The 12,875-nt window shown below is 53.9% G+C and overlaps 1 protein-coding gene across 1 annotated transcript in view; it reads right to left on the reverse strand.

Annotated features, from left to right (window-relative positions):
• Nucleotides 1–9,959: 9,959 nt before the first annotated feature.
• Nucleotides 9,960–12,875, reverse strand: part of RGS19 (regulator of G protein signaling 19) — a 31,182-nt gene continuing 28,266 nt past the window's right edge. Inside the window, exon 6 of the mRNA XM_054045944.1 lies at nt 9,960–10,234. Coding sequence (XP_053901919.1) covers nt 10,046–10,234 — 189 coding nt within the window. The 3' untranslated portion in view covers nt 9,960–10,045. The remainder of the gene's footprint in view (nt 10,235–12,875) is intronic.

Raw genomic sequence — 12,875 nt, forward strand, 5'->3', positions numbered from 1 at the left:
AAGGACAGATTGTCTGTAAAGTCACTGATCATAAAATAACACAGCAGCTCTGACTACAGATGTTTAATTCCCGATGGAAGGTGGCAGGAAGAGTGCGGGGAACCCACAGGAATACCCTCTGCCAGAGGGGCTGGCGGTCCCCAGATTGAATCCATATCGTAGAGACAGATTCTTCGCAGTTGTAATACAATACAGAAAACCTGGCAGCTGGCGAAGGTTCCCCTAACACCAGGCCCCATGTTACAGGCCCGGAAGTTCAGCACTGCTTTAGCGGATTCAGAACGTGGTGAAAAACAAAGGGGTTGTATCTGTTCGTATTGATTCAGCTCGTGCTACTAAATGCCACTCAATTGGCTGGGAGCCCCCATCCGGCCGTAGGCTCCTGCCTGCAATCGTTAGAGCAGGCCTGGGCAGCCCTTGATGGAACAGGAAGGCCAGTTCTAACACTTGGTGAAGGGAATTCGTTTGTGACTGAGTCTGTAATTGATTAACTCCTTCATCTCCATACACAGATTTCCATAGGTATCTTCTGGCCTCTGGGTATTTTGCCCTACAGTATATGTATGCAGCTCCCCTTGATTTCACTGCAGGTATGGGGCAGAATATGGCCACACACATTGAGGGCCAGATTTTCAGAAGAGCTCAGCACCTCACAGCTCCTATTGAGAACAATGAGGACTTCTACCCCTAGCCCACGTGAGAGCAGGGGCAGCTGCTGGGGGCCGATCTCCTTTGGGTACCTGGCCACTTGCTTTTAATTGTTTCTTGCTTCCCTCTCCCAGCCACAGACTTGACCCTTTGGGTCGGGTCAGTTGTTTGGACAGTATGTTTCTAGCAAAGCTCTGAGCCCTGGGTCACCAGGCAGAATGTTCTCAATAGGACTGGGTGAGCTCTTGCCACTCCATCGAATAAACAGCCTCGCTGCTACAGCAGGGTGGGCACAGTTTGCACTTAACAGCTCCTGCTGGAGAAATTCAGTGGAAACAGGTGTGGGGCAAGTACTCCAAGTACTGGAAAAGTTTGGGGAGATCCTAGCCTGGGAGGAACATGGGTTGCCAGGGTAACTAATAACCCTTAGCTCTTACCTTCTGCAAAGTCCTTGCAAACTGTAACTCATTCATCAGCTCCTTTCATTAAACCTGGGAAACCAGCATTCAGAAGCAGTGAGCTGACGAAGTGAACTGATGATGGATCCAGCTCCCTGTGGCAGCATGAGTGAGCACGCAGGGAATTAGTCAGCAAGATAATTAGAACCCGATGGACCATTGTTTTCCTTCAGCAGAACAGAGGAGAAGCCGGACTGTGAGACCCATGCAGATCTCAGCCTGCTTCTCTTGCAGGACTCTAACACCGGGGAGGCAGGAAAGTAAAGGAAGGATGGTAGAAACGTAAATCAGCATTGAAAGGGGGCTGCATTTTGCTGTGAGTCCAGGGCGATCTGGAGCGACTCCAGTGCATTCCAGGGAGTTATTCCAGATTTGGCTCGCACTATTTACAAAGGGGCTAGCAATCACCCTTTCGATTACATTGCTCGTCCGCTCCAGGAGCGACACCTCTGCACGAAAAGTGAGTCGCTGCGTTGTTCTCCCTTCAGAGCTCGGGCTGTCGAACATTCCATGCTCCTTGGAGCCCTCCAAAGTGGGTCATGCATGAGAGACCCATTAAAGATCTGACTCGAATGGTTTTCCACAACATGTGCTTCAGGTTCTTTAAATAACACCCATCTCAGGAGGAAATGGTTCCATGACGCTGGTTCGCCCAGGGCTCTCGCTTCAGAGTTGGATTTACAGAGAACGAGCAGATCCCACGAGGCTGATGACTTGTTAAATTCCATGCCACTTGCTGCTGCCTAGAGCGTCTCTTGAAGCAGAGTGGTGGTGGAATAAGGTTCCAGCAGAGGCACATGTGTTTCAACAACACAGCATGGGGGCATTCTAGGTGCTGAAGAAATAGCAAGCGAGCCAATTAGCCGCCACTGGTTGCTTTCCTCTGGTGCTTCTCCAGGGATGTGCTGCTTGGAGGGAGTTGTGCTCCATGGTCAGCCAGACTAGGAATGCAATAAAGATTCGTGACTGAGCTGACAAGGTGCTTCTGCATGGGCGTTTCTCCCCCGGGGGGGGTGGCTTTAATAGGTTGAAAATCCACGGAACTGGGTGCGGGAGCGCCCTCCCCCACACCTCATCCATGTGTCTTTTAATCTGATGCTGAAAAAACCTGCCTCCTGGCATTTTACTGTTATTTCCTTTAACCTCTGGCTTATTATCTGGCACCCACCCTTAGGTCTGAATGAGGGGAAACCCATCAATTAAGCACCCCTGTGGCCAGGAGGAGCCTGAGTCACTCTTTGGATGCTTGAATGCATGGTAATAAATTCATGAGCATGAGAGGGAAAGAAGTGACCAGGTTGTAATGGGGGCTGTACCAGTGGGCGACAAGTGGCCCAGAACCGCTGCAGTAAGCAAGTCGGTCCAGAGCACAACCCGGACAGTGACTACTTGGGCCTCTCTGCTTTTTGAAGCCCTATAGTCACAATCTTCACTGCCCAGTAGAATCCCAATTCGCTAAAATTTCCTGCCACGCTCTAGTCCTGCCCAATAGGCGGGGCTCGGGGGAGCCGCCTATGTTCTCAGCTCCCCTCCAGTCATGCTACCCCCTACGGGGCTTACACGGCTGTGCCCCAAAATACCACCACTGCAGCGCTTGCTTTCTCCAACAGCTCTGGGGGGCTTTGTTTGAGACTTCCTGGGACTTGGCGGGCTTGGCTTTGGCCCAGAACCTCCTGGTAGGGGTGAAAGCAGGAGTCTCTGTCCAGGATAGTCACGGCTCAGTTTACCAACAGACCCCTCTCTTAGAGCAGAATTCAGCCTGGGGGCAGATGCTGCTTTTGCATCATGTATATCATTGCTCTGTCATACAGGCTCTGGTCTTGCACGCACCTATGCACGTGTTTGACTTTAAGCTCACAAGTAGCCCCAGTGATAGCACATTCAGAGCGAAGCATGTGCAGGAGTGGTTGGTGGGTCAAGACATAATTAATTCCACTGTTACTTTATGGTGAGTCCCTGGTGATAAAAGTCACTTCCTGGACCGTCATTCTCAACCGTTCTGTCATTTGTTTTAGCAGCAATTGCACATGCCACTTGCAAGGCCCATAGCCTCATTCCTGCACAAATCACCTGAACACCCCTTTCATACACCCCCTGCTACACGTCAGACAGAGGGTACTTGAGAGGGGCCCAACCAAGCCTGCAGCTCACCATCCTGCAGCTTAGAGGGTGCCCAGAATCCAAGCGCTGGCTTGGGATTGTGCAAACCGTCCTAAATTTGGGGTCGTAACAGGCCAAACCAAAACCCCTATGCTGAAAAAACCTCCTAAATTTAGGGGAGGGATCTGAATTTTGCAGCTTGAGCTCATCCTGAGTGAAAAGAAAGCTGCCTCCATTTCGTTCCCAGTGCGAACCGAGCGCCCCTACAAGCGCTGAAGTGTGTTTCACAGTCATTGCAGTTGTCTTTGGAGACACCTGTGGGTAACTGTCCTGGCCCTGAAAAACGAGAGCATTGTTATTTATACCCACACTATGGAATCCCCTTAGAAACCAGTTTCCGTGCTGCTTTGCTATTGGTTTAATGAGGAACGTTCTGATTTAATTTTTAAGCAGAATGGTCAGTGCCAAGTTCTTCCAGTCCTCACACACACACTCAGAGCTTATTGAAGCCACATGGAACCCACAGCAGCACTCAGCCTTCGGGTGACTACCGTGTAAAGCCCGTCTGCTTAGCCTAGAGCAGGCTAAAAGCAACAGCCCAAGCCCAGATGCTGGTGGACGCTCCTGTTAGGCACTTACATGGGGGCAATTAGACACAGGCTCTCTATACTGCCCTAGGAGACTGGGGTTAGGCTCTTTCAGTGGACAGTGTCACCCGTTAAGGCACTTGCCTGCAAGATGGCTGCCGGCTGCACCCTGGAAATAAATGTTTACAAGCTCTTTTGACCCCAAATTGCTTCTGCCCTTGGGGAATAGGCCTGATTCTGAGGCCGAGAAAAAGAGGGCAGTTTTCCTTGCTGGTAATGGTTAAAAAGGCACCATTTTTTTCTCTGACATTGAGCCATTTCCTGCCCAGAAATTCCTAGGTCCCCTTCCCCCAGCCTGGGGGTGGCAGGAAACTGCCACCACAGCTCCAGCATGTCTCTGCTGCATGTCTTTTGGCCAGCAAAACCACGCAGTTGCTGACGCTGGCAGCCTATTCCCAAACCCCCTCACGCCATGGGCTCTGGGCGAGAGGGCTCTCATACGCAGCGATTCCTGGGGCAGCTCACTTGTCCCCGCCTCTCCCCTCCAACCCATTGCACAGCCCTGGCTTTAGGCAACAGCGACCTATCAACCTTCCGCCTATTTCAGCAGCTGCTGGGAGGCCCATCTTCCTTGCTTGCTTCCAAGCATGGATGTCTGTTCCCAACTTCTTCTGTGGAAGATTTTTGTGCTGGGGGAGAGAGGTGGGATCTTCCCTCCCTCCTTATTGGTCACGTTCTCCTTCCCATATACATTCATTCTCGCAGAGCCAGGCAGACGGCTTTTGCCTGCCCCTCCGCTGGAAGAGGAATGTTGGAGCAGCGATTCCACCTCCTGTATCAGCACCTCAAACCACGAACGGTCGCCCTTTATTGCTCCCCCCTGCTCCCCCTTTCCCTGCATCCATAGGGGCTGGACCTGGCTTGAAGTGGTTTCCATCATAGGCAGGGTTTACAGTTTCATTCAATGGCTCTCAGCACCCCTACTATAAAAATTGTACCAGCATCCTTTCCCACCATCTCTCCGCATTGTCTGGCAAAGCGAGGGGGGCAAAATTACCCTGGATACCACTGCTGCCCTCCTTACGTGGGTAAAACTCCCTCTCGCTCTAGTGTTGCCAGAGTCAGGCCTGCAGGCTTTGGGCCAGAAGTAGCCTATTCCTAAATCCAACGTCAAAAGCCAGGCTGGTTAGGTGGAGAAACCATCCTCTCCAATCCCACAGGGCATTGGCTTTCCGGCTGCTTTGCTGTGGCAGGAGCTGACCCTGGACTTCAGGGGGCGAGGAGGGTGAGAACTGTGAGCACAAGCTGGCCCCAGGTACTAGTGCTAGTGAGACCATGCACGTTCAGCAGCTGAGTAACCAGCGAACAGCCGCTCACTCACGCTTTGATCAAATGAAGAGGAAGGCATGGAAATCCTGGGCCAGATTTTGAAAGGTGCAATTTTAATCGGCTTGGCCTGTGCACTCCCACCCTGCTTGTGCGTGTGTGCAGGCTGGGGCTTGCACACACAACTCCCCCACTGCCACATCCACGTGCCTGGGTGTGAGTTAAGCAAGGCAACTCTGCACGTGTGAAGGTCTGGTGCACACAAACACCTTTCAAAACCAACCCTCTCACCTGGAGGTGGAACATCAGATGTGTATTGATTGACACATACAACATGCCCCCTGCAGGTACCCAGGCAACGCATACTGGAGTCAGACAGAGGCGCTTGTACAATTCTGATGGCACAAGTTACCACCCAGTAAGTTTTTTTTCATGGGCCAATCCTGCAGACTACCCAGGTAAGCTTGGCTAGGACTGCTGGATTTGACCCTGTCATTACAGGTGCTCACTCAACGTGTTGCTCCTTCCAAAGAAGATACAATCAATCCATTGCTAGGAGGCAGTGAACACAGGTGCATCAGCCTTCTTCGTTAGCAACCAGCTAATTAAGATGATAACCCCATGCTTAATAAATGAGCGCTCTCTAGTTTCTCTCACCTTTGGGGAGGGGGAGGGGGAGGGGGCAGTGGGAGACAGAGGATTGAATTTCCCATTGGCAAATACAACCAAATTTCGATCTATTGAAACATGATTTTCCACACAACTGCAACCACCTGCAAGGAAACAAAAAATACAAGCAGAGAATTCGTTTGTTTAAAAAATATCTTCAATAAAAAGGACCAACGTTCCTAAATTTTTTCTTTCTTTTTTGGGGGGGATGGGGGGATAAATATTAAAACCGTGGGCTGGTTTTGGTCAAACATACAGACAGTCAAGACTAATCAGCATCCTTTTACACTGGGACACAGAGTTTCCAAATGATCTGAAGATACAAAAGCCAGGGGTGGGTGTGTGTGTGTGTTCTGCACAGCTGGCTGTGATGTGGTGTCTGGTTCGTTTCCTACCGAAGGGCAAGGGCTATCGGCACGCTATCCTAAATATGAGCGCCACAGCCGGCTGCTCAAATAAACCATTCCTCATGCGTTAAAAATATAGATCTACTCTCCACCAAAGGCATTTCCCATCCCAAGCAAACCGCCCCCTGGACAAAGATTGCTGTCGTACGCGCAACACTGAGCTGTTCCTCTCTGGAAGGAAATCCCTTTATTTACAAAGAGACGCTAATGTGCAGTACAGACCCAGGCCTGGGGCCATCCTACTGGAGCCTAAGGGATGCCTGCAAGTTTCCTTACAAATTAATCCACGGGGAGGCGGAGGGGAGCATCCAAACAGGTGGGTTGGTTGGTTTGTTCTGTCTGGTGTTTAATCCAGAGCCGAGATTCCCCGGGGCAGGGCAGGGCAGGGATTGGATTTCACTGCAGTGACCTCTGATTTGCAGCATGGATCAAGTCACCAGGCTCCTGGCATGTAGCTGCAAGAGCCCATTCAGAGGCAGTACGGTGCAGCCCCAGGAATTGCCATGGGTTTGGAAGTGGCCCTGGTAAGCGGAGTGGAGTGGAGACGGGGGCGGGTTGCCTGGCTACCACACCCACAAGACCCCACGTCTCATTCTTGACAACTGGCTCTGCTCCAAGCCCAGGAACTGCACAAGGCAGGTAGAGAAATATCTCCCCCTGAGCCGGCGCAGGTGGGACTGCAGACTAACCCCTTCCCTAAGCGAGCAGGTTGGTAGGCCTCAGATCTCAATTTGGATCTGGATCTGGGGCAAACAGCAGTGACAACATGGAGCCTCGTACTTCGGGGACTTGGCCGCCTCGCAGCTCCACCGTGCACGCTTGCAGTGGTTCCCAAGAGACAGGCCCCACACAGCAGCTGATGCTGGGGGGCGGGGCGGAGCAAGGTGCACGGACAAAGCTACCTGGAGGGTGCTCACACTGGGGCAGTCTCACTAAGCATTGACCCCAGCCAGTGCTTTCATGAGCACTGAAATAAATCAAGTTTCATGAGAAACCAACCGCGTGAGGCCAGCAGCGAAGGGCCCCTGGGTCAGGGGATGGGTGTATCAGAGACGAGGGCACCTAGAGCGAGGAATGGAAGTTGGCACAGAGTCCCCTACGAGCAGGCATCTGTTGTGGGGCATGATCTGCGTTTGCCCGGCCGGCTGCTCCTTTCCATTGTATAAAAAGTATCAGAGGGGTAGCCGTGTTAGTCTGAATCTGTAAAAAGCAACAGAGGGTCCTGTGGCACCTTTGAGACTAACAGAAGTACTGGGAGCATAAGCTTTCGTGGGTAAGAACCTCACTTCTTCAGATGCAAGACTTGCATCTGAAGAAGTGAGGTTCTTACCCACGAAAGCTTATGCTCCCAGTACTTCTGTTAGTCTCAAAGGTGCCACAGGACCCTCCATTGTATAAAAAGACTCTCCTGCTGCTTGTTGCCCTTGGAAATATCTGGCCCTGACCAGTGGAGGGCTGGGGTGATGCTGGAACGGGGGGGCTGCAGCCTGATCCCCCAAGTGGTGTTTCCATCTGTGTCTTCCATGATCACGCTATGGGGCCAGAGCTGAGAGGGCACCCAAGCTGTTTCAGGCTGGGTCTCCAAGGCACAGCGGTCTCTTTCTCTCCTGTTTACCCATTGTTCACCCTTGTCACCCGAGCACAGTACCGCGTGCCCCGGAGACAGCCTGGAACTCTAGGGCCAGCCTTGAAGGAGCGTATGGAAGAGACGACAGGCTGGCGTGCGACACTGATGGCCGAGCTATCTGCACGGCCCTAGGAGCCCCTATGCATGAGCCGGGCTGGCAGCCGGCTGACACCCCTTCCACCCTCAGCTGCCCCCAGACAGGCTCTTTTGGGCACAGGGACACAAACCTGTTCTCTGGCCCCAAACAGCCACAGCCTCTGCTGGCAAGGTCAGGGCATGTGCCCCACACCCGGCTTGTCCGGTGTCCCGAGGGAGCAGATGGAGCCGCCTGTGTGTCTCACGTCTACACACTGCTGCATTTCTCTTCTCCTTCCCCCTCGCCCGCCTCAGGCCCTGTGAGCCAGGAAGCAGAGGGGCCACGCAGAGCCAGGATGGGGGAAGGAGAAGGGAGGGAGAAGAGATCCAAGCCCAAAGGAGAAGCCAGTTGAATCTAGTTCCATTAGGCCGTGCTGGCTTCTTGGGGGCTAGGACATCTCAGCTCCCTCCTGTCCATATCTCATCTCCTTTTCCCCAGGGGTGAAAGTAACTTAAAGGACTTACTGGTACGCTGGAGTCCCGAGTGGGGCGTGGCCTCAACCGGAAGAGGCGGGGCCTTTAAATCACCCCCAGAGCTACTAGCTGCAGAGGCGGCTGGGAGCCCCGGGTTGATTTAAAGGGCCCGGGGCTCTGGCTGCCGCTACCGCAGTGGAGCTCCGGACCCTTTAAATCGCTGACGGAGCCCTACCCCTCCTACCCCGGGGCTCCGGCAGCAGGGCTCGAGCAGCGCTTTAAGGGGGCAGGGTTCCCTGCAGTGGCAGGAGCCCCGGGCCCTTGAAATCACCGCCCGAGCCCGGCTCTTGCCAGTATGCCGTACCAGCCCACTTTCACCTCTGCTTTTCCCCCACTCTCCCTCCGCAGTGCACCATTCTTCTCCTGTAGCTTGAGCCCAGGCTCCCTGGGGATTAGAGGAAAAGGGGTGGGGCTTCCCCACATCATTTTCTGTATCCCCAATAGAGCTGCTCGGCCCCTGGAATTCCCGTGCCCTGGGAAAATACAAAAATTTTAAAAAAAAGTTTGTTCTGAATGGGAACAAAAATTCAACCATTTAAAATTTCCGGAAAACTTCAAACCTTGGACATTTTGTTCTGCAAAGACTGAGCCGACATTCCGCCAGGCTGTTTCCCCAGGCTCCCAAGCGACCCGAGGGCTGGTGAGCACTGGTTTCCATTGGGGGCTGAAAACCAGGCGCCCCCACTGGTTGGGAAACCAGCGTGTTGGGTAGCGACCCCAGGAGGCGGCTTGGCAGGCCAGGCCTGGAGGCAGCCCCAGGAACAAGTCATAAATACTACTAGGTCGGGGGGGAGGACAGGGGCGAGGGAGACAGGGACGGGCACAGAGCTCCTGCTGCCTCTCAGGACATTACAGCTCAAACCTCGCAGGTTCCTGCAGGCTGATTCAGGTGCTAATATCGAATGGTTGTAAACAGAGGGCAGGGTCCTGGGCCTGGCCCTAGTCACAGGTCGAACCCTCGGGCCATTTAACAGGCAGAGCAATGTAAACCTGACCCGTGGCCATGTTTACACAGACACGCGAGCTTTGATGAAATCCACCCCCCCCCATCAAGCCAACAAAAAGCATTTAAAATAAAAACGGCAAAAAGACGGCCGGGAGACTCCAAGAGACAGGACCCGGCCGTGACCCCGGGTGCGGCCGGGAGGGGATAAAGTGACCTCTTCAAAAGGGGAGAGGGAGCAGAGTTCAGCCACTTGGAGCTCCCCTTCCCCCCAACAATCCCCCACTCCCCCCGCTTGCTCCCAACGGGAATTCAGTAGTAAGAGTGAGGCCTGAGTTTGACGATCGAACGGCAGCGCCAGCCCAGTCTGATTCAGCAGCGCCCACAGGTGGCACCGGCGGTGGTGGGGGAGCAGCAGGGGGGATGTGGTGCGGGGTTCAGGGGTGACAGTGTTTTCCAGTGGCCGGGGAACCTGGCTGATGTTCATTGCTAAAGCTAAAAAGTGGAGGTGGATGGTGAGGGGGCATGTGAGGGGAGCGGGAGCTCCAGCCCCCTGGTCCCAGAGGCCTCCCCACCTGCCCCAGACAGAGCCAGAGCTCGGGGACCCCCCCGACACCGGTGTACAAAAAGAACTGTTTGTGGCGTTGCCACAGGCCGAGGGTGGCAGGCGCTTAGGACTCCGAGGACGACCGCGAGACGCTCTGCTGCAGCGCTTTGTATATGGCAGAGTTCAGGAAGCGGGGATAGGAGTCTCTGTGCATGAGGGTGTAGATCTGTAGCTGCGCGTCGTCGAAGGTGTGCGTCGAGGGCTCCTGCATCTTCTTGTTGATGACTTCGCGCACCCGGGAATCCAGGCTCACCTGAGGAGAGGAGAGGAGGAGACAAGGCCGTTAGGGGAGGGGAGGGGCAGGGCTGGGGTCCTGCACCCAGAGCGGCAAAGCCCAGCCTCATTCCCCCCTTCTGCCAGACTCCCCTGCACCTTGCAGGCCTAGGCTTGCAATGGGCAAATGAGGCCGTGCGGTTTTCAGAACAGCCCTCCTTTCCCCCGGCCCGCACAGGCCAGCCTTGGCTGAGAAGGAGAAGGTACTTTCCCCAGATGAGGCCATGGGCTGCGCTACTGGAGCCAATGGGGCCTCATCCTGGGCTGCACCCGCGCCGCGGCCCTCCTGGGCTCCGGGGACAAGGCTGTGCTGGCCGAAGAGGAGGGTAAGATGGCCGGATGATGGGCCGACTCGAGTCCTGGGATCCCCCCGCTGACGGGATCGGCCCCTGCCGAGGTCAGGGCTGAACTGGACCCGACCCTTCGGCCTCAGCCCAAATCTGTGATCACAGAGTCGGGTGGGTGAAGGGCAGCAGGGGTGGCCAAGAGGATGGGGCAAAGGGAGCAGGAAAGAACTGGGCCCGCGGCTGCATTCGCCAGGCCTGGCTCCTCTGCCTGCTGGGAAAAGCCCTGCTCTCCCCAGAGGTGCAGCCTTCCCCTTGGCCGGCAGAGTTAGCGGCTCCGAGCCCCTCAGCCAGCCCGGGCCAGCCGCGGGCTCTGAAATGCAGTGGAGATGTACCGCAAGCGACTAGCACCCGATGTGGGCAGTGAGCGCGACGGGGCTGGTAACAGGTGGATTTCTGCCCCTGTGACTCTGTGCTGTCGCGTGGGGCTCTGGGAGCAGCTGTGTGACGATCCAAGGGGCCCACAGGCCTCTGGAAAACCAGCTGGGGGGAAAGCAGAGCAGAGATGCCACAAAACCCTCCGGCCGCCCTCACATCCCTCCTGCAACTCCTGAGGGGAGTAGGTGGCTTTTGTGGCTTTCTGGTGCCCTCTTGAGGTTTAGGCCAGTAATGCACCTAGGGTGACCAGATGTCCCGATTTTATAGGGACAGTCCTGATATTTGGGACTTTTTCTTATATAGGCTCCTATTACCCCCCACCCCTGTCCCAATTTTTCACACTTGCTGTCTGGTCACCCTAAATGCACCCCATCTCCCATCCATTCACTCAGCATGTTTCTCTCCACCTCAAGAAGGTCACAAGCTAATGCCTGACACAGCCACATTGTATTCAGTATTGTCTCTGGGCAAGTTCCACATGCCCCCTAGATACAGGGCTTCTGCTTTATTGGGCAACGGCCCCAGTATCTGAGTACCCCAAGTGAGGCATACCCAAGATCTGTCCTTTACCTTTACTCTCCGGCTTTATAATACATAGAAGATCAGGGCTGGAAGGGACCTCAGGAGGTCATCTAGTTCACCCCCTGCTCAAAGTAAGACCAATCCCCAGACAGATTTTTGCCCCAGATCCCTATGTGGCCTCCTCAAGGATTGAACTCACAACCCTGCGTTTAACAGGCCAATGCTCAAACCACTGAGCTAGCCCCCTCCCCGCATCTGTCTCCCTGACCCAAGGAACAAAGGCTTGAATTACACCTACATTCCACGGTACCCGCTATGCACATGAGATGGCTGCAGGGTTTTGAGTGACAAATGTCTCATGTGCCCTGACCTTTAAAAACCAACACCAAGAGCAAACACGGGGCGGGCTGAAGAGTGAGGACGATGATCTGGGCCAAGCCCAGCTCCAGCAGGGAGTGTTTTAGAGGTAGGAGGTGTCTAATGGCCAGAAACACAAGGTGTGGACCTAGTGATAACAGCATGATCGCCAACTGGGGCTGGGACTAAGGGCGGGGTGGGGGAAGGTGGAGTAACTCTGCTACATGATAGTTTTACCCTAAACAAGTGAGGAGATCTACTGATAACTGATTTAAAATTTGTACTTCCCATTCGACCAGCGCTTTGAAAACAGGCACCCGTTAGTGCTCAGCATGCCTCTGCCTTAGGGTGGTGCTCGTGGCATCCTCATTTTATCGCCAGCCATGTTTTACCAGTGGGGAAGATGGAGACCAATGTCCTCCAATCTGGCCACCCAGTGGGAGGCATCAGAGGGCCTGATCATGCAGACTCTTAAGCACAAGTGCTAGCAGGATGGGGGGCTAAGTCCACATTTAGGCCGCTAATTAAGAGGCCCAGTTTTCAGGGGGGCAAGCCTGCAACTTTCCCTCCCCCTGACGTCAAAGCTCACTGCAGCTATTCATAGATTCCAAGGCCAGAGGGGACCCTTGTGATCGTCCGGGTTTGACCTCCTGTATCATACAGGCCAGAGAACTGCCCCAAAACAATTCCTGGAGCAGAGCTTTTAGAAACCCAGCCCATCCTGATTAAACCGTTGCCAGTGATGGAGAGAATCCACCACAACTCTTGGTAAATTGTTCCAGTGGTTAATTACTCTCACTGTTAAAAAGTTAAGTCTTATTTCCACTCTGAACGTGTCTTGTTTCAATGTCCAGCCATTGGATCGTATTGTACCTTTCTGGAGCTGAAGGTACTTAGCACCTCTGAATTATCAAGCGTCTGCATTAGATGCCCAGACGTGGAGTTAGTCTTTACTTTAAGCATCAAGTTTAAAAAAATAATGGCTTAAGTGACCTACCTAAATTCCCAGAGGAAATCAGT

The sequence above is a fragment of the Malaclemys terrapin genome, chromosome 12 (genome assembly GCF_027887155.1).
Source record: "Malaclemys terrapin pileata isolate rMalTer1 chromosome 12, rMalTer1.hap1, whole genome shotgun sequence".
Lineage (NCBI taxonomy): Eukaryota > Metazoa > Chordata > Testudines > Emydidae > Malaclemys > Malaclemys terrapin.